General features: G+C 38.7%; 1 protein-coding gene across 2 annotated transcripts in view; it reads left to right on the top strand.

Moving 5' to 3' along the window:
• The window catches only part of scrt1b (scratch family zinc finger 1b), a 34372-nt gene extending 11473 nt beyond the window's left edge, over window positions 1-22899 (top strand). Inside the window, exons 4-5 of one of the 2 annotated variants that reach the window (XM_048153899.1) lie at window positions 17709-19887; window positions 20670-22899. In XM_048153899.1, the coding sequence (XP_048009856.1) occupies window positions 19773-19887; window positions 20670-21394 (840 nt within the window). In that variant the 5' untranslated portion in view covers window positions 17709-19772 and the 3' untranslated portion in view covers window positions 21395-22899. The remainder of the gene's footprint in view (window positions 1-17708; window positions 19888-20669) is intronic. The other variant, XM_048153900.1, reaches the window with a different exon arrangement.
• The last annotated feature ends 4197 nt before the right edge of the window (window positions 22900-27096 follow it).

The following is a 27096-nucleotide window of genomic DNA, read 5'->3' as shown; positions in this document are numbered from 1 at the left end:
TTTCCTCCTTTCCTGTTTTGTATCCTCTTCCCTTTCTTTTGTTTTCTTTTTTTTTTCTTTCGCAGCCGGTTTATGTTTTAGCATGATGCCTCAAATTACATCTCATAGAGGAAAAAATGGACCCAGTGGATAATTTTAGATGAGCTCTGCTAAAGGCAATTTTTTTTTCTTTTATGATTTTGGCATCCTATCTCTGTTTATTAAATCAGAGAAAATGCCCTCCCTTGGGAAGTTTTTGGCTTTTGACCAACGGCTGAAATCAATCCCACAACTGAAACGGTGTGATGAAATTGGACTCCCCACGAGGAGCAGGTTGGTCCAGGGAGACGTGGGTGAAATTTAGCTTTACTCTCATCTTTTTCCTCCTTTCTTCCCCCATTACACATCTCCTTTATCCTGGCAGGTTGTCAAGCAACCGTAAGGCGGCCGGAAAAAAAGGATGGAGGATGGAAAAAGAAGAGATTGGAGAGAGAGGAGACAGGCAGATAAAGAGCAATCTCCTTGGCTGGTTGTGAGGGTGTAGGTACACTCCAGATGGTGACCCAGAACTTGATGGGCTACACCGTGGAAATAACCCTCTCATTCTTGTCAAGAGACTCAGAAATCACTCATAGTCCAATAAAAACCCTCTTTCTTCGAGCCACAGTCACCTCCATCACAATAAGAACACCTTTAGAGAATAAGATTCTGAGTAGCACCAATACAGTTTCTTCATTTTGCTAGACATCTCTTTTAGACAACCAGTTCATGAGGGATCTACCAAGAACAGCATAAAATAGATTAAATGCGTGAAAGGTTAGTGCTATAAGTTTAACATGTGCTTTAATGTGCTGTTCTACAGAAATATTGTAGGAATTCTATACATACTCTGGAATTCTATAGATACACTGTAGCACTTGAAACCTTTTTTGCTGCCTGAAGGCATAGTTGCATTAAACTTTAAGCATTTTAGAGCTACGTACAGTACAGTTATGTATTTTATTTATTTATTATTATGCATATTATTTCCATGTCAGTCTTAAAATGCTTACAAGAACAAAAACAGCTTCAAACAAATCATATAGGAGTTGAGAAGGGGAGATTCACACTTGCTTTTAGAGAGCTGAAAAGATGCCATACATATAATGTGTGTAAAAATAGCTGATTGTGTTTGACCACATTGCTTTACTTCACTTCATTTTTGTACCTAATTTCTTAATCTTTTATTAAAAGATTAATGCTTTTTAGTTTAGAGTAGCAGGAAAACGTGAAGGCCATAAAGAGACAAGAAGATTTAAGCTTGTCTGTGCAGCCCACGCAAACAGATTTCTCTCTGCTTTTGGATATAAAGATGGATTTCTGTGTTGATTTGTATTTAAAAAAAGTGTTAGCCAAAAGATGAGAATTTGATAGTAATATGTAATATTCATATTTAACAGCGTTGTCCCTGCCTTACCATCAAATGCGCAATCACATCTGCTTTTCAGCTTTGCTGACTAAAATGCCCCCGTCTCCTGGCACCATAGGATATCCAAGTTTAAATAATCTAGTCTTAATCCATATCACCTCACTAAGCTTTACATAATCAAGTGAAATCTGCATGTTGCAACCCCATTCGCCCCTGTTCTGGTACAGGTCGCATGTACGTTGCATTAATATGTGCAGTGCCGCCCTGTTCCTTAGGAGATTCGCCGGTACATTTGTGTGACCAGAATCCTAATAATTAGCTTGTGCCTTACAGATTAAGCCACCTGTAGTCAATGCACATGGCAGGAAGGTGACTTCAGATTTTGTGATTTTGTCCTCTGTGCTGTCTGTTTGCATGATGATGCGATGTAGTTTGTCTTTCAGGCCCAGAGAAGGTTTGACGTGATGTTGTTTTTAGTTATTGATTTTAGTGAACATTAAACAGTTAAACACTAGGTGAAACGTCTTTAAATCACTGAAACTTGAGACATCAGACAAAATATTTTCCGCAGTTAGTTTTAAAAACAGTACGATTTTAACTTTATTAATCAGAGATGATCACTATAATGTTTTTTACACATTGTATCAATTTACCTTACTGTTTATTTGAACAAAATTATGAAATTATACACTACAGTTTAAATATTTGGGGTCTGTAAGATTTTTAAATGTCTCTTATGCTCAAAAAGGCTACATTTTTTTTAATCAAAAATACAGTGAAACCAGTAATATTGTGAAATATTATTACAATTAAAATGACAGTTTTCTATTTTAATAGATTTCTTGTGATGGCAAAGCTGAATTTTCAACATCATTACTCCAGTTTTCAGTGTCATATCATTCTAATATGCTGATTTAGTATTCAAGAAACATTTTTTATTATCTGCAGTATGTTGAAAATTACATATTTTTATGAAAACTATGATCGATTTTGTTCAGGGTTCTTTGATTAATAGAACAGCATTTATTGGAAATAGAAATCATTTGTAACATTATACTGTAAATGTCTTTATTGTCACTTTTGAACAATTTAAAGTGTCCTTGCTGAATAAAAGTAAAGATTTTACTTTTAATAAAAGATTTTAGAAAGTTTCAAAGTTACTACTACTTTTGATTAACACTGTTGGATATGAATCAAAACATTTACAAATCAAATGTAGCAATATTATAGTCAGCTATTGAATCCACCGTGTGTCTCTCTTCATGCAGTAAGAAAACAATGTTTAGACTTTTGTTTACTCAAGAATCACTAAATAGGACTTATTTTATGCTCACAAATATTAACAAAAGTTAGCTGTGATGAAAAAAATATTTTCAGAATGCCATTAAAATATGCAAAGACCATTACAGTTTAGGTAGAGTAACAACTACACCCACAGCAAGCATCCACCTGCCATTTCATATCTCCCACCTGTTGATAGAAATACAAACTGAGGTTAATTCTGAAGTACTGTAGAGTGTTTGCATTTGAGAGAAAGCCAGGTTGGTGTTGCAGTTGCTAAAGGCAAAGTGGTTCCTCACCGGTGTGTCTTTGTGCAACATATAGAGCACGACGAGAAGAAAGACAAAGAGAACCCACTGAAGTGAAACAAAATAAACAGTGTCTTCTGAAGGGCTGTACTGTATATTCATTGAAGCCACTGAGGTAAAGAGGACCCTGTAGAGTAAAGGCAAGTTCACAATAGCATTCACAACCAGGCCTTAGAATAAGAGGGCACAAAGAGAAAGTGAAATAAAAGACTGAGAGCACCTATTCACTCTGCTACATCCTTATTATTGCTGTAGACTTATCTTGAATTATTGAACGCTTCAGAGCTTATGATTGCTCAGATGCACTCAGAGGCTGAACAATTGACTAAGCCTTGACTTGTTGGGGTTACTTACAGCAATTTACTTGTTTATCTTGCATTATCGATTGTTAAGCTATGGCAAAGATATAAACAAGTTTTTGTACTAAGATAACCCTCATTTTCAGTTCATACAGTATGCCCCTTATTTACTCACCATTTTGTTAATAGATCTTCAAAGTAAAAGTCTTTAATCCTTCCAGCTGATTCTTATCACCAGAGCTGCTAAAACCTGATGCTTTCTCTACGGATCCATTTAAAAATCATTAGGATGCTCTTCGGCAGTTTTCTACTGACACTTATGTTAATCAGTGCTGTTAATGTAACCTTATTTAGATGCTGAGATGACACAGGAGGCTTATAGCGCTGATGGTGGCGTCTCATTGACTTTTGCAAGCCTGTGTCCTTCTTTCTTTTACCTTATCACCCTGGGTTGGACAGCCAGGATTGTTTTCATCTGGAAATGGCGCACGCAGCTGTAGTTTACCCACAAACAAACACACCACTGTGACACACTCTACATTAGCGATGTGACCACTTGTGGAAATAAAGGGTGAAAGAGTTGTTCCTATGGTGGGTTGTTCCATCTTATTATCTTATGTTCCATCTTTTACTTTTATTTATTCAGCAAGGATGCATTAAATTGATAAAATGTGACTTTTACGTGGTTGAAAAAAAATGGGATCAAATAGACCCGAAAAATAAAGGTAGTGACAACCGCATTTACAGAAATTCTATACAGTGTCTATGGACCCGAACTGAACAACTAGTTATTAATGACGTTAACGTGCATTGGAGATGTATGCGCGGTGAAAGCACGAGCCTTGACTCATTTGTGTTGCCAGATCTTGCTAGAAAAATCAGCGAACAAGAACAAGTCCATAATAAACCAAAATAAATCCAAATGCTTTACGCTGAAAATAAGAATAAAATATCGCGCCTCGTGTCTGCTCACTTTAATAATTCCATAAACCTGTTCGCTTTATGAGTTGAGCTTAAACAACAATCCCAAAAACGCTTATAATGAGTGATCATGGCAAGACAGAAGGAGCGCGCTTTGTGTAAAAGAGGCTGTACAAGCATAAACAAATCATGATGCCTCTGTCGACTGTTAAATTGCTGAAAATAACGAGTGATTTGTCACTGTAGGTTAATATTACTTTGGTCACAATAACGGATACCAAACACGAGAGACGCCAGAACATTGGTATGGTTTCCAAGCTGCCAATCAGCACATTTTCGAGAGTGAGTCGTGTTCTGTACACACATGTAACGATAATTTAAAGGGTTAGTTCACCCAAAAAATGAAAATAATGTCATTTATTACTCACCCTCATGCCGTTCCACACCCGTAAGACCTTCGTTAATCTTCGGAACGCAAATTATGATATTTTTGTTGAAATCCGATGGCTCAGTGAGGCCTGCATAGCCAGCAATGACATTTCCTCTTTCTCTCAAGATCCATAAAGGTACTAAAAACATATTTAAAAAATCAGTTCATGTGAGTACAGTGGTTCAATGTTAATATTATAAAGCGACGAGAATATTTTTGGTGCGCCAAAAAAACAAAATAACTTATATAGTGATGGCCGATTTCAAAACACTGCTTCATTAAGCTATGAATCAGCGTTATGAATCAGCGGTTCGGAGCGCCAAAGTCACGTGATAGACAGTTTGGCGGTTTGACACACGATCCTGATTCAACACGCTGATTCGTAAAGCTCCGAATCTTCATCGTTACTTTGTTTTTTTGCCGCACCAAAAATATTCTCGTCGCTTTATAATATTAATATTGAACCACTGTACTCGCATGAACCGATTTAAATATGTTTTTAGTACATTAATGGATCTTGAGAGAGGAAATGTCATTGCTGGCTATACAGGCCTCACTGAGCCATCGGATTTCAACAAAAATATCTTAATTTGTGTTCCGAAGATGAACGAAGGTCTTACAGGTGTGGAACGGCATGAGGGTGAGTAATAAATTACATTATTTTCATTTTTGGGTGAACTGACCCTTTAAGGGATTCACTCCCGCATTTAAATGCGGTTGTCACTCCTGAAACTTACAGTGTGTACGTGGCCTATGTGGAATAAAGTATGCCGAAGCGAACAAATCGTATGAATCAGTTCTTTTACTAGACAGTGGTTGGAGTTAGAGACAAAATGTAAACAAAATGAATCATGCAACTGAAATATATGCAAATGAATCTGAATCAAAAAGAATCAAGCTTTTGAATCAGAATCAAATTAGGACATTTGAATTGACACCCAGTCCTATTTATAAATGACCATTTTCTTTTTTTAAATCTACATATGACTTACCAGAAATAAACATTTTTGTCTCTAAATATTTTCTTGCTTAGATCTAAAGCTCATTTGAAATTGTTTTAGATAATTGTAGGATGTTATGGTGCTTTAGGAGCCCATTGACTGGCCAGCTGCCTTAGATTTAGGACACAGCCAGAGTTCTAATTTTGCAGCAGGGCTTTATGGATATCAGCACAAGGAAGCTGCACTTCTGAGGGCTAAGAGAGTCAAACTAGCTGTGACCCGATCTATCTTACACACTCATTTCGGTCACAACATTTATACTAGAAACAGTATGATATTTGCCATGCTATTTGACTGTGTACTTTGAATATGTTTGCTGACCTGAGGTTGTTCTAATATAAATAGTGAATGACTAAAATATAGGAATATTAAATTAAATAATATTTAATTGCATTTAAAGTCATTGCTTGAGATGTTGTTGCACAGGTTTTGTAGTGGTATTTGAGGAAGCATCATCATGTAATGAAATTCCATTCATGTCCATCTGTAATAATTACTTAACATCTGTCAAAGCTCCACAATTATCTTTCTTTATTGAGCAATGCACAGTGAATGGAACAAATAGTTCTGTGTGTGTGTGTGTGTGTGTGTGTGTGTGTGTGTGTGAGTGTGTCACCCCGCACCATCTGGAATAAAGGTGTTCACAAGCATGCTGGTGCGCTATGGGAGGCTGTTAGATAACCACGCCCTAACAGACAGAAGATTCATATGATCCTTCAAGAGCCCATTTAATCATTCGCTCTGCTGATAAGAGCCCAACTTTTACACCGCACCTCTAAACCGAGTAATGACACTCGGCGCATCTAATTATAACACACCTTTTAAAACCTTATCAAGGTTAAATGGGTTTATAAGATGTACACAGATGTTTATAATTTTGATTAATTGCCTCAACTAATTCATATTTAATCTGTTTCGAAATCTCGTACATTCCCAAAAAGCTCTTGTGATTCACTGATGACTAAAAAGAAAATATCCAGGCTGGGAGACGCAGAACGTTTGAAATACGGGAAGATTTGGCTGCGTTGAGTCTGTCTTAGCATTTAATTATCAGCCCAGTGTATTTCTGTTCATTATCTTGACTGATTTCGCCATCCAGAATTCACAGTGTGCACGTAAACAGCGCTCTGAACAGCACCTCTGTTTGTTCATCATAGTCTTGCTTTAATCAAGCCAATCATTCATCAAGGGAATCGCGGAGTGATAAACTCAGCATGCGATCTCAGTCCAAACATGAAATGTTTATGAGGGCAGTGTCTCACTACAGCACAACAGTCAGAAAGCCCTGGTCTCTGAATTAAAGCCTCTTTGAGTGTAATGGCCTTTGTGTCACACACACACATACATAGGCTTATGTCACTATGACAGAAAACTCTGTGGTTGTAACGTTCATGATAGTAAGTAGTCATTTAGCAGGTGCTTTAAGAGCGACATACATTACAGGAACAATCCTACTGGAGCAAGCTGAGGTTAAGTGTCTTGCTCAAGGGCACAAGTGGCGATAACTCATGGATCACCTCTTGCATGAATCAAACTTCCTTTTAGTTACCAGGGCTGTGTTTCCCAAAAGCATTGTGAGCTAAGTTGATTGTATAGAACATGGGTGGCAATCGTGTTCACGATCAACTTGGGGTCACGGTGCTTTTGGGAAACGCAGTCCAGGCCTAATTGTATGCCATATCACCAGATAATATAATATAATATAATATAATATAATATAATATAATATAATATAATATAATATAATATAATATAATATATATATATATATAATATAATATAATATAATATAATATAATATAATATAATATAATAATAGTAGAGAAACATTTTTTTTTTGTGCGGCATTGTTTACATTTTCATAGACTTCAGAATATGATACAGTTGATGCATCCTGTCTTGGCTTTTATCCAAGATCTTTCTGGGGTCATGTCATACAATCTGACAAACAACAATCATAAAGAACTGAAAAAAAAAGAAAAAAAAAATCAGCATAGTCAAGTATTTAAAGGGGACCTATTATGCCCCTTTTCACAAGATGTAATACAAGTCTTTGGTGTCCCCAGAATATGTCTGTGACGTTTCATCTCAAAATACCCCACAGATCATTTATTAAAGCTTGTAAAATTTGCCCCGATTTGGGTGTGAGGAAAAACACGGCGCTTTAAATGCAAATGAGCTGCTGCTCCCGGCCCACTTTCCAGAAGAGGGCGGAGCTTTAACAGCTCACGCTTCAGTTTCTCAACAACAACAAAGCTGGAGAATCTCACGCAGCCAAAATGACGTTTGTCAGTAACGGTGTTCAGCCTTACATTGTTCAAACCGAAAGCGGACACTGATGGAGAGACTCAGGAAGAAGTTACAACTTTTAGAATGCATCTGGACGATTCTGAACGGTTAGTGGATAAATTTATGTAGCTGCTGTGGAGTTGATTCAACTCATCGACTAGCATGTGCCGTCATGTTAATCTTTTGTGCAAATCCAGCGTTGAATTGACACTTGTTTTTGAAACAGTCTGGCGTAAAAAGACGGCATGGCAACATGAACAACTCTTCCTCTTCCCTAAAGCAGCCCAACATGGCCTCGCCGCCTTTGTTGTGTGTTCTCAGGGGTAGGGTTAATGTAAATTTTGGGGTTTGTGATATCACCAACCCGGGAAGAAGCTTGTTGTAGTCCTTAAAAAGCGATTTCTGTTAAAGAAAATATCCCCCTTTGCATTGACCTTTGAGCATCGTAACTTTGCAGATGTTGTTTATGCTCAAACAGCAACATCACACACTAACTAAAGTTAAAAAAAGTAAAATCATAATTAAGGACCCCTTTAATAAACAAGCATGCAAAAAGATGCGTAGAGCGATGTTAATAAAGCACATTTGAATGTTGGGAAATTTGCAGGCAAAGATTCTTTTGTGGTCCGGCTTAGTGTTGTTAGAAGGCTGAAGTCAACAAGTTCAACATATTTAGTTGATTCCACCATGCACGTAAAGTATTTACATCTGTGACTGTTGTGACAGAGTTTCTCAGAGCTCAGGGATTGATTTCAGATCAGAGTCTTTGGCTGTAATCCTCACACACAAGTGTGCTGAGCTCTGCCACAACTGCAGCTGAACTCAGGGTTTGTCTTTACTGCCCATAAACTGTTCATCTTGTGTTAACCTTGATGTGATGATTCTCTCCCTCGAGATAAACATCACAAAGCCAGTCCACACCAATATGGCATCAAGTCTGTCCTGCTATCAATCTCAGAGAGGGGTTATCTGTGGAGGAGAGCTCAGCTGTCTCATTCTTCTCCATCTGATGTCTACCTTACTACACTTATAGTCTCCATCACACACTTAGAGGATAATGAGATTTTTTTTTTTCGTCACTATATTTCTCAACTAGAGAGGACCACAGAGAGATAGAGATGAGGTACAGGGATTGATTTGTGAGTATTTAGTGAATCTTTAAGGCATTGTCATTGTATTCTTGCTATTTGTCTCTGAATTTTTTGTGACATCATGGACAAAAGCAGAGGAACGAATACATTTATTCTGTCCATTGTTTGATACATTATCGTTCTTAGCATGAGATAGTACAAGCGTGTTCTTACACTGTGTTTTAGCCACGTGGCAAATTTTCAGCCTCAAGTAATTTGTCCACACTGACAGTGAAAAACCCACATGATGCAACACAATCACACCCAATCAAGGCATATGAAGTTTGATATACAGCTAAGAGGAGCAGGATTTTGCACCAATGATATTTCACTAATTTACATTAATTGTCGTATTTTCATGCTGCACTTTTAGGACAAAGTGTTACTGTACATGTCATTGTATTGGGAAAGCACTAACCAGAAATGCCTGCTTTACGGCATTTGGTCATAGTCATCATTTGAAATGTTTATTTGACTTTGTTTTAAAGTTAAAGTGATTTTCTTTATTTTAAAAAAAATACTTTTTCTAATTCATGCAGCGACCATTATTAGTAATATTACTTCTGTGTCTTCTGTGTAATAAGGCAGTGCTGCTATGCCAACTCATAGACCGTCTGCCAGTTTGCTGAATAAAGTCAGATGAACTAATTATCTCTTCCAGACTTCGTGCTTAAGAGCAAAGAAGGCCCTGCTCTCAGACTCCAACAGAGAGACGATAAACTTCACAATTACACACACAAACACACACACACAGATTCATCTGTAGGATCACTGGTGCACAGTTCTTGGATATTAGAGAGATCTTTCTCTCTATATACTCGTAAATAGCTTTCTTCCCTTCAACTCTGGGGCTGATTATCTTCCATCAGTGAGTGCAGGATGGTTGGTTTTGTTGGGTGAGAAAGGGTCTTGCACTCGGGGGAATGGATTCAGAATAAACATGCTAATCAGTTTAATTCATTTGACCTTGTACTCTTTGTCTGCAGGGTTAGAGTTCCCTGCCAAGTCATGTCTATTTTCAAATGCCTCGTTTCCCTCCCCTCTACTTTCCTCTTTGTCTTTTTTCCCCCCATCATGATCTGTTAATTATATGGTCATTGTCTGGAGTATGTTAGTACATTGTGCTCTGCCATTCACAGTGGCCGGCCTGATTCATTCATATAAGGGGAAACAATGGTGCAGTGCACGTATAATCAGCTTTCTGCACTGGTGAGCTTTAATAGGTCAAACGCAGAGGGCGATAGGGACATACCCAAAGCTTGTTCTGAAGAGTAAATAAAAGACATTTTCATGGTTCTCATTAGCATAGCAGTGTGGATAACGTCATGTCAAGTTTCAGTTGGGATGCAATATATCAGTATCATATTGGATGTTGATGGTGGAGACCTTTTTTAAAGGGGTCATTGATTATGATTTCACATTTTTAACTTTAGTTAGGGCGTAATGTTGATGTTAGTGCATAAACAACATCTGCAAAGCTACGATGCTCAAAGTTCGATGCAAAGGGAGATATTTTCTTTTAAAGAATTTGCTGTTTAAGGACTACAGCAAATGGCTGGTAGGGACTACAACAAGCTTCTTCCTGGGTTAATGACATCACTAACCCTAAAAATGACTTAAACCTTGCCCCCGAGAACACGCAACAAAGGGGGCGAGGCCATGTTTTACTTACAGAAAATGTCATAGTACAGTATATGCACAAAATACAATGTAAAATGACTTATCACTTTTAAAGTGCAGATGCAAGTGCCATGTTTTATAGTGTTATGCGAAGCATTTCTCTCTTGTTACGCTGCATTTTTATCAGAACCCACAGTCCCCCACACCTCATGTTTTTTGCAGCATGATTTTGCTGAACCCGTTCAGTAAAATCTCCTGTGTCTTATGCTTAAAAAGCCTCTTGCACCCACACATACTCACAAACACACTCTCATACAGTACAATGACAAGCCTCTCCATTATGAAACTATCTCCAGCCAAAGTGTCCAATTATCGGACCTACTCAGCTGAGTCTTCACACATGGAAGGGCACACACTGAGGCCAGCACGGCACAAAATTCTCCCTTTCTCTTTTTCCTCCTTCCTTTCACAAGTTAGGTACACAGTGCGAAAAAGGAGCAGAGAAAAAGAGGCAGAGAGCGAAAGAAAGCGAGAGACAGAGGAGAGAATGGGCAAAAATCAAACACCATTTGCATAATGTGGCTTTTGTCCCCATTTTCAGTCTCTTTAACTATCACATCTAATTAGAGCTCCAGACTGCCAGCCAGAGATAGGGCTGTGTGGGTGTGTGTGTGTGTGTGTGTGTGTGTGTGTGTTTGGGTCTGTTTTCATGATTGTGTGAGATAAAGAGGCTTTGCTGAGTCCCAGGCTGGCTCGTTCCTCTCCCAGGAGACTGCTTATGACAAATAAGATTAATGTAGTCCCTCTGTCACCAGGCCGCAGTCCTGCAAGTGATAGGTGACTTTTTCAGCTGGTAGCCGAAGTACATGCTGGTCAGTGCACGCTTGAGCTGCTGGCCATTTGGACCTTGATGGAGACCAGCCAAACGATGGGTCAGACATGGGGTCACAGACTGTTACCCGTAGACTGTGCTCTAATTGCGGTAGGGAATACATCCACTAAAAATCCTGATATAGAAATCTACTCTTTGTGAAACCCTGTTCCTGTCGTGTAGCCAAGACACACGTGCCATGGGAAAAGCATCGTGGGGGCACCCTCTGGTCTGTTTGTGTTTTAATGAAATATAATTCTGAACCCATCTGCTTGTCAGAGACGTTGCCAGGTAGGCTATGCTGCTATTTGCAAAAGTGGAAATCTGACAATCACATGTTTAGGAAAGTTTCTCTAGATTTAAATGTGGTTTTGCGAGTATGATGACTGATTTGACCTTTTATTGAAATTTAGTCTTGTATTTCGATTGCGTTTTTCTAATACCTGTATTTTTGTTTGCCCTGGATCTTTTTATTTGTGCTAAGGGTTGACAGCTTGACTGAACAGACGGTATTCAGCATTTCTATTAGGTGGGGCAACAGCCAATCAGAGAACTTTCAAATAATGCTGTTAGGCCAAAATGACTACTTCAGTGTTTAGGCGTTTGCCCTTTGTTGTTGATTTAGGGGTGAGTGGCAATGGTTGTAAAACTTACTGCTTTAACATCTGTAACTTGTTGTGTTGTTTTGCACTATTTATTTCTCATTTTGATGCAATTTACCCACATTTATGTGCTACAAGTTAAAGTCGTTTTGAAATCTGCAACATATTCCCAGACTGTGTTAATTAATGTACTGTTGTTACAACCAACCCTACTACCAGGTGAATTGTAACAGATGAGTTGGGATGTAATACTGTAGAAAACATAGACATCAGTTATCAGTTATCTATTCTCCATCAACCCTTTCCTTAAACTCCAGCCCATTTTATTTTAAGCATTTAAATAAAAAAAAAGTATAAAATGAGCAAAAATATTATTGTAAAACAGCAAACAAGATGGAAAAAAAACCCCAAATACATAAAAAATGGACTAGCAAACAAAAAAACATTAAAGGTAGGGTAGGCAGTTTTCAGAAAGGCTAGCAATAGCCAGCTAGCTTTGAAAGCATAAGATCCCACTCTCCCTTCAGAGCGCTCTCCAAAGCCCTCCACCTTCAAAAACACACAAACGTGTGTGTTTTACACACAGCAGTGAACAAACAAAAGCGCCACGAGAGACAGTGTTAAATTACCTCATGTCTCAAAGCACATAACATTGCAGTAATAATGAATATAATCAACTTAAAGAGCTCTGACCTGTACCACCTGACTGCTGCAGATTCATTTCAGCATTGACAGTGTTGCAATTGAAACACATAAATCTGAGTCACGAACGGCTCAGAGTACAACATCACAGGTTTCTATCTCTTCCAAATTACAGTAGTTATGAAATATGGTGAGCATAAGTTTGTTGTTTTGGTTCAGGAGGAACTGTATAAGGTGGCTGCTGTTTTGTTTGCAGTGCTTGTGACTGATGTCTGTCTAAGGCCCCATTTACACTTGTGTTTTGGTTTTAAAATGGCGTTTTAAATTGAAAACGATCCTCGTCTACACTGGTGTTTCCATAGCATTTTAGAAACATTCTCCGTCTACACTACACGACCGAAAACACATCACATTTCATCACACTGGGTATGCGTATACAAAGGTAAACAGTTGTCTCTTGCGCATGTAGGCAGTTGCAGTATTAAAAAAATGCAGAGTTTAACTGCACAATGGCTGCTAAAAATGACAACAAATCCAGCAAAGATTGCAGTTCAGTCTCCATGTTATTGGAGAGCGAACATGGGCAGCCACGCCATCGTTTTCAAAAGTCTCTGTTTTGGTCCACTTATACTGAAACGCAACCCCAGCGTTTTCAAACTAAAACGGGCTCTGCAGCATTTTCGGAAATCTCTGTTTTCGAGGTTCGAAATCGATGGCATAGTGTAAATGACAGGCATAACCGTACCAAAACTTATGAGTTTTAAAACGAAAACGCACTACTGTAAACGCGGCCTAACTCTGCATAGCATTCGAATCGAATGCAATGATTGGATGAACATTTTATGGTCCACAGATGAGATATATAAATAAAAAATATATAAATACATTTAGACCACTTAACTTAGTGATTGCCATCAGGATGTGATGAGACTTTCAACCAGCAAAACAAGAAATGGAACAAATGCCAACCCTGCCTTTAACAGAATATGTCTGCGAGTGTTGTTTTAGTATCATTGATATACTATTATAGTTTTTGTTAATATTTTGAATTAGATTTTATTTTTATAATTTAAATTTGAATGTATTTTGTTTTAAATTTTTCTTTTTAAATGTCCATATAGTTTTTGTTTAGTTTTTTTTAGTTTTAGTTATTTTAGTGCTTCAGCTTAAACTAAACAAAAACGAGAAATGTTGCCTATTTTTTATGGTTTTAGTTAACAATAATAACCCTGGTGTGTGTGCATTCAAATGTTGGCTTACACTCTATCTCAGTCTATTTTCGGTCTTTGTGGGTTCAGTGGAAAAGTCATGTTACAACATCGTTGTCTGCTCAGACATGATATTTCGATTTTTTTTTTTTTTTTTTACATTTATCTGAAGGTTCTGAGTAAATGTTAGACACCAAATTAAACAAGAGAATCTGCTTATTCAGTTTCAGCTGATACTAGTAATTTAACATCCATTGGTCCATAATTGCAAGTCAAATTATAATCCAGAAGTGAATTGTTGATATTTCTACCTATTGCCATGTAAATCCTTGTTTTTTTTTATTCTTACAACATCTACAGTACTTTTACTTTATGTGGTTGGTGCTCGTGTATGATACCTATTTCTAAGTGGTTAAACTGATGGTGTTCAACTCAACCATCAGGTGCAGAATTCAATAGGAAGTTGATCCCAGGTCAGTTTCTCTTGGCAGTGAGTCCACTCTGAGTGATTTGGCTCCTCACAGTGACAAGGGAAAACATCAGAGAGCCTTTCAGTGATCTGCAGGGAGATGAATGCAGAGGTAGATTGCGTGTGCGTTTGTACGCGCGTGTCTGTTTACGTGTCAGAGTAGGCTATAATATCATCTCTGAGCGAGTGTTAATATCTCTCTCCCTTGGCTCCGTGTCTTGTGGTTCAGAAGGATGTAACCTCTGATCACTTCTGACACACCATTGTTTGACTGTCGGCAGAATTAAATGATATCTCTCTCTTCTCTCTTTTCTTCCTCTCTCCAAAACGGAATTCCCAGTCTCCGGTATGTTACTCTTTCACAGAAAGGCTTGTCAAGTATAGAAATGCAATTTCACTGATTCAAGGCAATTACCTTGGAGCCTCTTTCCTCATCAGGATGAAGAAACTACAAAGGCACAGATGGAGGCTGACTCTTGTAAAGGAAAGAGCTCGAGGCAAAGATCCGCAGCAGCCCCACTGACACTTGCGTGGTGATGACTTAAATCGCTCAAGCGCTCGAGACAAAGAGGAGGAGAGAATCCTAATTACCCACCATCACTTGCATCATCCTCAATTTGCTGTGAATGTGGGGGGAGAGAAAGGAAAGAGAGAGAGATTGTAGTACATATTACATAGTGTGTGAAAATTGCAGTGCCACCCACTAACTTTGAATCTTTGCTATTTGTTTCCCTAGTTTGCCAATGAAGTATGTTTTACTCAAAGAGAGGGCAAGGTATGTTTTACTCCTAGACCAGCATTTCTGGCCTGTTGAGGACTGTACTCAGCACTATATAGTGTTATTATTGCGACAGCAGGCTGAAGGATAATATCCAGCAGTCCCCTTCATTTGTGCACTGAAACCTCTGTTGTTGTAGCTTGAGTATAGATTGTTGTCTACAAGAGATATGCATGAAATATCAGTACAGTAACCATTATTGGCTTCTATTGGAGATTTGTTTAGATATTGTATCGTTAGATATTATTCAGTATATTAATTGCACGCTTATTCCCCCTATTTATTACATTTGCCACCTTCTAACGCTCACTTAAGGCTGATCTTTTTACACTGTTAAATTTCAAAATATTTTTACTTTATTTCAACTAAATGTTCTATAATTTTAGTACAGATAAAATCATTTATTAAATATTTAAAATATATTATAAAATAATAAATGTTTAATAAGTATTTATTTAAAAAAAAAATTACTATTAACATTTTCCTTACTTTTCTTTATACTGTAATGATGCCTACAATTTTTATTGTTATATGATTACTTTACTTAGACAAAAATTAGTATATAATTTTATAAATATTTATTTTAGTAAATATTTAAAATATATAATAAAATTACATTTTAAATTGTTAAAAATAAGTATTATTTTATGTTATTAACCATAATTATCAATGCCTGCCAGAATTTTTATATTGGTGTATCAGTATTATCTACAAACCTTTGAAAAAGGCCAAATCTCATTCTCATTTTAGCTCTGATGCTTTATGCATAGTAGCTGTTTGTCATGAAACAGGTAGTTAGTATACATATAAAGTTATTATCACACTCTAAAAATGCTGGTTGTTTATACCAATATTTGACATAAACATGGGTTGAAACAACCCAGCATTTTTTGAGTGCAAACATACTTATTAGGGGTCCAAGCAGCGAAGATGCTCAAACACTATTGTATTTGTACTGATCTTCTTCTTCCCCCTCCTTTTTTCTCCTCCCCTCCTAAAAGTGTATGAGCGTCAAAGACTTTAAAGGTGCTAAAGAGGATGTTTTGTTTTATACATTTTTGCAATATTACTTGAAACTGTCTTTACTAACTGATAAAAGACTATTTATTAGGTGCACTGAAAGGAATAATATTAATATACATCATCTGTGCACGAGGTAGGGCCTTAAAAACATCAGCCAATCGTTTACGCGATCATCGCGTAAACGATTGGCCCTCTGGCTTGTCAATAACTGTTCGTGCACGGCTGCGTGCTCCAGTAACTTTCCACACTCCACAGGCGCCGCATGCAGTGTTTTTGTCAGGAGACAGGAGTAACAACTGCAGATTATGAGTTACCTGCGGTGAGTCCGACATAATGAATCCACTAACACGACACAGCGAATGCCGGTGGTAAACGCTCGTGTTCCAATACTCGTGCACGAGTTTTGGGAGGCATTCCCTTGAAATTAGCTGTGAAGGAGGGGGGTTGTTCTTACGCATGCGCTCATTTCAAAAACTCACTAATAGTCTTTGGTTTCTCAGTCGACGAAAAGATCCTCTTTAGCACCTTTAAATCATAGAGACCCCAAAATTGGCAGGATTGTCCCAATTGTGCACCGCTACCCAGACTCACAGTCACACAACCGTCCGACACTAGTTGGCTCTATATGAAGGAAATATGCATTTTGGATCATAACTATGGAACCCTATGGGCTAGAACAAAATTCTTTCCCATCTGAATCCTTGAGTCAAGCCATGTTTTGTTGTGGTATGAATAATAAAATAAACACTTTCATTAAACTGCAAGCATAATGTTATAAGGCAATACTTTTAGAATAGAAATAAATTATAAAAATGAAAATGGCCTTGGGATAAATGCTTCCGTTAAAATGTTTTGAGCTGCAAATGAGTTGCAAATCTTCAAATTCCTTTCAAAATGGTCCTGTCCATGCATTTCATCGTCACTTAAATGTTGAATATGAGTCCACACATACAGTATACTACATATATTTGGTATGATTTGACCTGAAAACCCAGGGGACACTCTTGGTACAAATTAAACTGTTCAGTTGTGGCCTAATAGTCAGAGAGTCAGACTTGTAGCCTGAAGGTTGCAGGTTCGAGTCTTAGTACCGGCAGAAAATGTAGGTGGGGGAGTGAGTGAACAGCGATCTCTTCCACTCTCATCCTACAACTGAGGTGCCACTGAGCAAGACACCTAACCCCTAATCGCTCCCTGGGCACCGCAGCAAAAAAAAAGGCTGCCCACTGCTCCGGGTGTGTTCACGGTGTGTGTGCGTGTGCACTTGGATGGGTGAAATGCAGAGCACAAATTCCGAGTATGGGACACCATACTTGGCTACACGACACGTCTGATACTTTAGGGGTGAACAGACTGCTTTCAAACCAAATTACTGAATTTGTGTTGATACCATCAACACTACAACCAAACTCTTCTCTCAAACTTCTTCCCTCTTTCTCCCTCTTCTAGTGATTTTGAGTTCCCCTTTGCTGCTCCTTCCCCCCCAATCACCGGCTTGTTCCCACTAGGCTCCATCTGCTCGTGGAGGGGGCCGCAGCAGCTGCAAAGCCTGAATCTTGCGCTCCTCTGTGCTTGCCTGCCTGCCACTGCACACGAGCACCAGCTGTAAACTAGCCTACGCAGCCTATAGCACTGCTGCTAAAAATCACAGAGAGATTAGGCAGGTGATTAGTTAGTGATAGCACAGAATGGATGGGATTTTAGGTAATACTGGTTAACAGTATAGAAAATGGGCATGTTTGAGAGTACTTTATGTCTGAAAAGCTTACTCAAATAATTAATACCAACTCATAAGGTTATAGGGTTAGGCTCAGTACATCATAATATCCTCTGGCCTCTGTATTATAGTTGTTTTTGTTGATGGTTTTTCCAGACAAATTTTAGGATTTTTTTTTATCTTTTTTGTCACTGTGGCACAAGAACAACATATGGTGTAAAAATTTCATATCATCATAATAGCATCTTTGTTTTCACTCATTTAAAGTATATACGCACAATGTCATTTACTTGGTTGTGTTTTCAGTTTTCAAGTGTAATGAACTTGGCAGCACTTTGTTTCAATTTAAGTTAGTTTGAAATGAAAGCAAATGCCCTTTTGAATCAAATAAATGACTACTAATATTGCTAACTGGAAGGAATATATTGATCGGGACGTAATATTTGTAAATAGGTGGCAAGCTTCAGAGCAGTCGGGTTGATAACAAAAGTTAAAGTTAAATACTATTGTCATATTAAGAAAGAAAGAGCTGTGAAATGTTTTCATACTTTTAATAAACTTTTGAAATTAGATCCTATTATCTTTTAGAACTAGAATCTTTGCTTGGATCATAAAATTTGCCTTTTTCATAAACCTATAACCCTATCAATACAAATCAGAGAATTTAGGCAGTTACTTATAGGGATAAGTAGATGGGATTTTATGTAATACTGATTAAACAATTTATTATTCATAAACAGTTTATGTCTGGGAAATGACAGATGTTCACTTGATCATTTGTATTCTTTTATAATATTTCAGTACTTGATATTTGCTTCTGGTGTTATTTTATACTTATTTGGGATATGTTTTCTATTTTGTACATTTATGGCACAAGAACAAAATATATCTAAAGCAAATGCACATATCATTTGAATAAAATAAATGGCTTCTGATATTGCTGGGATGGGATGCTGGGATAGAGTAGAGGTGCTGAATACGACCAAGAGAAACGAGGAACAGACCAAGTTTGAGGTGTCACTGTTATTTCATATTGACTTAATGCCATACTGTTCGAGAAAGAAGGAATGAAAGACTTTAAAATGTTTTCATTCTTTCAAATAAACACAAAATATATCTAAAATACATGTCTGATTCAGTTTAGTTTATGAAATGTGTATTTTTTTCAAACCTGAATATTCTTATACCTCAGAAACATGGCGGTCGCCGTGAACGTGGAAAAAAATGAGACTGAGAGACGAATAACAGCATCAATAAATCATTCTCGTCCAATGTTGTTCCCGGGAGATTTCTGATGGATGAAATTAAGCACTTCCATCTCCATCTCCCACCTGATCGCGCGCGTATAAATCCCAGCAGCTGATCAGCAGAGCTCAGACATCAAACCGACACCGCGCGAGCAGAGACAGCAGCGGACACCTCTCTCTCTCTCTCTCCCCGCTTTAACAGCAGCAGCAACAACAACAACAACAGCTTCTCCGGAAACGTGCTCGCATTTAAAGCTGCCCATTTTTGGAGCGCTTCCATTTGGGTCTGAGCGCACTCTGACACTCGGGCTCAGGGAGGCGGATCTGCTGCTGCTGCTGCTGCTGTTGCTGTCGCGCGCGCTGTCCAGTGCTGAAGTTGCATTTCGCCTGTGCGGAACGGCTCGTACACTGCTGAAGCAACGGAGCTTCCGCGTCTTTCCACCCGCTCAGGTGTTTGACTTTCAGCCCTGCAGGACCAACTCTTCTATTGTGCGGTGGATAAAGAGAGGATAACGTGCTGGAAGAGGCTTTCAGCTCTGCGCTCTAAACATGCCAAGGTCTTTTTTGGTGAAAAAGGTGAAGCTAGATGATTTCTCATCCACGGAACTTGAGAGCGCGTACGGCAGGTCCAGGACCGATCTTAGCTTTCGGATACACGACAAAGGTAAGTGGAAATGTTTATTTAGCACACTTTAGCCTAATCCAAGCATGGTTTTAGATGTAACCAAGGTTTTGGGGTTCATTTACTGTCTAAATGAAACTCTGCAAGAAGGAAAGTAGATATCCAGTTACAGGATTGAGCACCTCTGTGGCGTCGCTTGTGATTTATGTGAAACCATAATGGGAATGCAAACATAATTAGTGGGATTCCAGCACTGCAAATGCATGGTAAAATTCACACGCATGATGCATGCCATATGAAAATCTGCCGCTGGTAACAAACGCTTAACTTCTCAGCAACTTGGAGCCCAGTCACTTCCAGATGAGCTTAGGTGTTTTGTTTATTCTGCAAATCAAAGAAACGCTTAGGGCAGCTGCACACTGCACACTGTGCTAATGGTGGTGCCTTTAGAAAGGGGTAATTAATCTCCCACTGTAAAAAAGTGCTATCTGTGCTCAGTCCACAGTAAATGTGGTATCCTTCACATCTCCACGGCTTTGTCCTGAAATAACTCTGGAATAATGGGAAGTCAACCTGACACGTATTCTATTTGAAATTTCCTGTAGTGAGTCATCATTAAGTCTAATTCTATTCAAAGAGAAATGCTGAATTGGTTGAATGTATCTCAAAGAGCACTGGCACAATCTGGTTGCCGGTCGCCTTTGCCAAGGTGGAGATAAATTGAGCGGAAAAGTGGCCGTTGCATCGCCGAACCCCATTGTCCTCAGTCGATTCCCTTGTGAATATGAATAATTGAATAAAAGATCTTGTTCTCTCCACGCTAGGCTACATCAGTGACTACATCACCCCGGCCGTTTACGATGGAGAAAGTGACGGTGGCACTAAAGTACCTTCTCCGGGACCGATTTATGACAGCAACCACAGTGACTACGGGGCGCCTGACTCGGACCAGCCAGACAGCCCGCAGTCGGAGATCACGTCCGGGTACATCAACGGCGACAACGCGGTGAGCGAAGGTTATGCCGTGGACGCGTTCTTCATCACGGACGGCAGGTCCCGTCGGAAAGTGATCAGCAGCTCACGGACCCTCCAGAGGCACACGTGCAACGAATGTGGCAAAACCTACGCGACGTCTTCCAACCTGAGCAGGCACAAACAGACGCACCGGAGCCTAGACAGCAAGATGGCCAAAAAGTGCCCGACATGTGGGAAAGTGTACGTGTCCATGCCAGCCATGGCCATGCACCTGCTTACCCATGACCTCAAGCACAAGTGTGACATATGTGGGAAGGCGTTCAGCAGACCTTGGCTACTGCAGGGCCACATGCGCTCTCACACGGGCGAGAAGCCCTTTGGATGTGCACACTGTGGAAAAGCGTTCGCCGACCGCTCCAACCTGCGGGCGCACATGCAGACCCACTCCGCGTTTAAGCATTTCAAATGCAAGCGATGCAACAAAACTTTCGCGCTCAAGTCCTACCTGAACAAGCACTACGAGTCGGCATGCTTTAAAGGTGCGTTCTCACCGCTCGCGTCCGTCGAGGCGTGACTTCCGGTCTGCAATCGCTCACTCCCCCGTCACGTGTTAGGATGATTACGCTATCTTTACCCAGTTATGTGTCACAATCAAAAAGAAACCCAATAATAGCACAATTTTATCTATTTTTTTTTTTTTCCTTTTGCAAAGCTGACCTTAAAGGAATATGGAACCTTCGCATGCACTTCAGCAACCATGTCCTCGAATGACATTCAGACAGTTCACCTCGACGCTGCGCAACACTTGACTATGACTGGCGTCCAATGAAGGTTTGAGTGACACCATGTTCCTCATTAAAATAAAACTCTTTTGTATTGTCAGTGGATATTATCATACTGCTGCAAGTGGCCCAAACGTATTCACAATCGAGGTAAACCGGTATTTATTTATTTAATTTTTTAAATATTTATTATTTGTTTGTTTTAATTACTTCATCTAGGATGTATGATTCTCTATGATGCACTGAAAAGTGTGTGTGTTTTGTTTTTTTTGTTTTTTTTAATTATTCATTTTGCATTTTTTCTTTCTCAATAACGTTGCCTTTTGGGTTATTCCAGTCTTATTAACATGCCAAAGCATTTAGATCCATGGTAATAATTGAAAAATGTTTTTTGTTTAATTCTTTTTTTATTATTTTTCTTTTGTATACCTACTTAATGCATGCAAAAAGAAAAGAAAAGAAATCTATGCCAATACCACAAAGCTTATAATTTTGCCAAAATGTAGAGATAGTATCAGGGGGCAATATTTCTAGGGGTTCTCTTAAGAATATAAAAAGCAATAATCATAATGCATGGTATTTTTTGAAAGTAATAAAGTATTACCTATAGCAGTTTTTTCTAAATCAGGTACATTTTGATCCAATACTCTTAATAAACATTTAAAAATACCACATCAGGGAAAATGCCAATGTAGAGTTTAGTGAGACTAAATCCATAAGTCCATCTTCCTTTGCTCTCTGCTTATGCACTGCCTGCCTCGAATTTAAACGTAGATTTAGGATGTAGGCCCAAAGTGCTGTAACTCCACTCTAAGCAATTCAGAACCATTCTTTAGAAGTGTGGAACATGTAATGGTTTTTCTGAGGTTAACTCAAAGGGACACGCAAGGACAAGCAAAGGACTGGAGTGAGAGGAAGGTGTACCATCTGCATAGCCGTTCTGTAATGCACTCGCACTACATTTCCAGCTCAGCTCAGATCAGTGTCCCTGAGTTCGAAAGCACTTCATTGTAGAAATCCTTAAAAAGTAGCACAAAAACCCTAGATTCAGGTAGATGTTACCTAGCTCAATCTTCCTTTTTTATATCTTGAAAGAGGAATAACAGCTCAGTTTGTGAGATGATCTTCATGTAGATACTCATTTGAAGAGGAAAAACCTTTTTACTGTAGATGAGTCCACTAAACCTGTTCAAGAAACAAACGAAAAATGTCCTGCGACTTTTTGAGCCAATGTTCAAATGATGTAAGCACAAGACACAAGGCATTTTAAGCACTTCATAATAAAGGCAAAGTAAACAAACACAGTCTGTTGCTCATTTGTCCCTGATTATTGCCGTTCCTCTGTGAAATTAGTCTATTAAAGAGGCCAATTAATCTTGGTGAATGAAAATCAATGCACACGCACTGACGAAGCAACGCAGGCCAAGAGATGGGACGGGTGAAAACCTGCTATGGTTATTTACGGTTCAATATATCCACTCTGGCAGTAGCAATTGGTTGTTTTTAATGTAGCACCAAAAGTTGATAGAATAGAAATAATGGATTGGCAATAATGGAAGTCCAGGGGGAACAATTTCCACAGGTGCTGAGTTTCATTTAAGGTGACATTCTCGCCACACAAACTTTGCTGGATGAGAAAAATGTGTGCATTTGTTAACCCAAATCAACAGGTTTCATGGTGAAGCTGCAAACACGCATGATGCTTTCCCATCCTTACCAGTGCCGATCGGCGTACGCAACGTAGATGCTAGCGATCCACATAAATAGGTGTTTGTTTTGCCGCTTAAAGTGAGGGATGCATTACACTTGAGTTGTACTTTTGCTGATAAACTGCCTGCGTGTTAGGATGTAATCCACAAACACGCACTATGAAGTGCTGCTTTTACTGCAGTTTCATCTGTATCTGCTCAGTTCTCGTTCAGCGAGGAGCACCAAACTCTCCCGCTCAGGTTAATCTAGCTTGTGCAAACGAGGCCACCAGTGTCATCAATTTGCTGGGAATCATTATCCAAGCATTCTGAGCGTCTACGCTCTGGTCTCCGGAGCTCTGGGTAATTGTGCTAGCAGGATGGGATCAGCAGGAGCCATTATTTAACCGGAGACAGCTGTGCGAGGGGCCGCACACGTTGATCTGTTTGCTGTTTCGTCCCTGTCTCTCTGCTTTAGGATCACAGCATCCCCTGAGTGATTCCTGCGTCTGCTGTATTCTCCGTGTGCACTCCGAGGTCCTCGGCTCTTTGACAAACCCCATAACTCTCTCTCTCTCTCGAGTCAAGCAGGTTTACTTTTACAACTCAGACCGAGCTTGATCTCAGAACAAACATTTTCAGAGGTGATTATTGGACTGGCTTTAGTCAAAGTTACTGCTTATTAGTGACATCACTGTTTTACTTCTGGAAAGCCAGAATCAATATCCATGAGGTTACAATCAGCAATGGCTGAAATTGTGCCGGTGTCAACCGATAGATTAGATCAGAGGCTATTAAAGCAAGCCTTGTATTTGAAAACACATAGATGGGTCAGAGAGCGCTATTCATTAAAAGAGTTTGTTGACGTGCTACAACTAATAGCCGGCCAGTTCTTGTACGTGCCAACACGCTCATAAGAAAACGATACATCTAGCACCAGCAAAATGCCTTTTGTATATTAGTTTTTCAGAATGTTCGAGCCTAAAAAATGACAAAATCTGCATAGTAGTCCTTGTTCAATATATTCTTCTGATATACAGTATTGACCTCCTGAAGGCATAAGCTTTGAGTGAGGAAGAGTCCAAGTTTTGTTATTCCCTTTATAATCTTTTTATTGAGGTTTATTCCCTGATAAACCTTGGCAGATTTAACAATATAAATTGCAGTTGGCTCTTTTGTGTCTTGTGAGGGACTGTGATACGCAAGTTTAAAGATATCTTTTTGAATGAGATTTTAGAGCTGTGAATTTGTTCACACAAATAACTAAAATTTCAGTCTGTTCCTCACAGGGTTATTAAAGTGGACATATTTTTCACAAGATGTAATATAAATCTCTGATGTCCCCAGAATGTGTCTGTTTCAGCTCAAAATATCCCCCAGACCATTTATTATAACTTGTCAAATTTGACCCTATTTGGGGGTGAGCAAAAATGCGACGTTTTTGTGTGTGTCCCTTTAAATGCAAATGAGCTGCTGCTGTCTGAAAATGTATGATTGAGATCATGCAAATTAATATGAATTAGCCACCAATTCGCCAAAACATAAAGTAGTAAAGGGGTTAGTTCACCCAAAAATGACATTTCTCTCATTAATTACTCACCCTCATGTCGTCCCAAACCCGTAAGACCTTCGTTTGGAACACAAATTAAGATATTTTTGATAAAATATCTTAATTTGTGTTCCTGATCCACAGGGTATCTGATCTACACATAGGCAGCAACGACATTGCACCTTTTGAGGTCCAGAAAGGTACTAAAGTCCTCTTTAAAACTGTCGAGGTGACCACAGTGGTTATTATTACGCGTAATATTAAGAAACGAAGAGAATACTTATTGTGCGCAAAAATAAAACAAACGGTTTTAGCGATGTCTTTAGTACCTTTCTGGACCTCAAAAGGTGCAATGTCGTTGCTGCCTATAAGTGGAGCAGAAACCCTCGGATTTCATCAAAAATATCTTAATTTGTATTCCGAAGACAAATGAAGGTCTTACAGGTTTGGGACGACATGAAGGTGAGTACTTAATGACAGAAATTTCAGTTTTGGGTGAACTAACCTTTTAAGAATTGCCATGAGATTATATCGGAAATTCAGCCATTTCAATAGGAATCTGCGTGATCTGTAATTTCGGTGAAAGTGCTTCATATATCGCTACACTATTGATAATAGACCTTTATTTTCCTGCAAGATTTTACTAAAAGACACAACCTACTCGTTTCATTCTAAAAACAAAAAACTTTTTATGTGTTTTGTCCGTTCATTTACACAACAACGGCATTTGGGGGCCTGACATTTGACGCAAACGCAAACATTTGAGAACAGGTTTCAAAGTGCAAGTTTTTGAAAAAGATACCATTATCATTTCTGTGTAAATTAAAAAAGCACGAATTTGAGAAAACAATGACATAATGCACATGCATATTACGCCTTCAGTCTATAGGCAGGTAGTGTTTGAGACATCATCATGACAAGCGTTTTTAGTGGATCTGTGTGAACAGGGATCCTTTTAACAATGTTGTTGTCTGTACTTTTCCATTTTTAGTACATCTTTCTTGTGTAAATGTACCCCTAGTTGTCAATTATAGTGAAAATGACCTCAGAGGACTATAAATATTAGGCTACTGTTAATAATTTTGCAGTGTTCATCTTGTTGTTTTGTGTGCTGTAGTTGACTGTTTTATATTAGTGCTTTAAGATAATGCTTAGATTATAAAATAATTATATAAACTCACATCAGGATTTCATATCCATGTATTTATTTGGTGAGTAGCTGTATAATAAGTGGGATAAAGTTCAGTCAGATGATCATTATCACAAAATGTGAAGCCGTATTTCTTACATATTGGTCTGCAGTGGTTAGTGTTGTATAATCAAAAACCATTGTGGTTAAAAACTTTAGTATATTACCTCATGCAACAATACCAAATTTGTCGAGGTTTTGATGTTTCAGTGGTGCAGAATGAAATACCCTATGTTTCCCTTCTGAAAATGCCTAGTGCATGTCCTGCAGATATGCCAGTTCCTTCAAAGCAAGGGACTATAGATGACATATGTATCCTCCACAGTATATAGATTCAAAGTACCTCAGCTGTCTGTCACTTCCTCTGTTATTCAGCTATATTTCACAGTCCAGCGATCTCCTTTCTCTAGAGTTCTGTTTATAACCAAGCAGCTTGTGTCTTTTTAGTATTTTTAATAGCATTCTAATCCATATGTGTGCTTTCTTTCGAACTGCGCAACCATGACACCTGTAACATGAAGCACGCTGTTCCTTCTGATGCTCTCATCATGCAGAGAGGGTTTTCTTCCCAGGCGTTGTGTAGTTGTCCATGCTGGTGTAGGTGGAGGTCTTGAAAAGCAATGTCTGCAGGCTAACTTTGCTCAGACACACTTCAGTAGCTACAAGTAGCAGCCGGGCGCTCAGAGAGAGAGAGGGGATTTTTATAGCTGTTGCGCAGCCACTTGAGAGAGTATCACCTCTGATGAGAATAGGCATTGTGTAAGGCATCGTTATTAAAAAATATATATACTTTCAAATATATAGTTTTTCATTGGTTAACATAATGAAATATTTTTAAATACTTAAACATTTATTAAAGTGAGACAAAAATGTTGTAAAAATAGCACACCTCAGGCTTAAACAGCTGAAATTCACATTAGCATGAAGTTACACATTTAACCTTTGGGATTTGTCATAGTTAACCCCGAATTCCTCTCCGATGAGGTCATTAGATGCTTCAGACATTGAAAGTTTCCATATTAGAAAGATTTAACCATCCTTATTTACATAGAAATCAAGTGTGCAATT

The sequence above is a fragment of the Megalobrama amblycephala genome, linkage group LG13 (assembly GCF_018812025.1).
Source record: "Megalobrama amblycephala isolate DHTTF-2021 linkage group LG13, ASM1881202v1, whole genome shotgun sequence".
Classification (NCBI taxonomy): domain Eukaryota; kingdom Metazoa; phylum Chordata; class Actinopteri; order Cypriniformes; family Xenocyprididae; genus Megalobrama; species Megalobrama amblycephala.
This window is presented reverse-complemented; position numbering and strand designations above follow the sequence as displayed.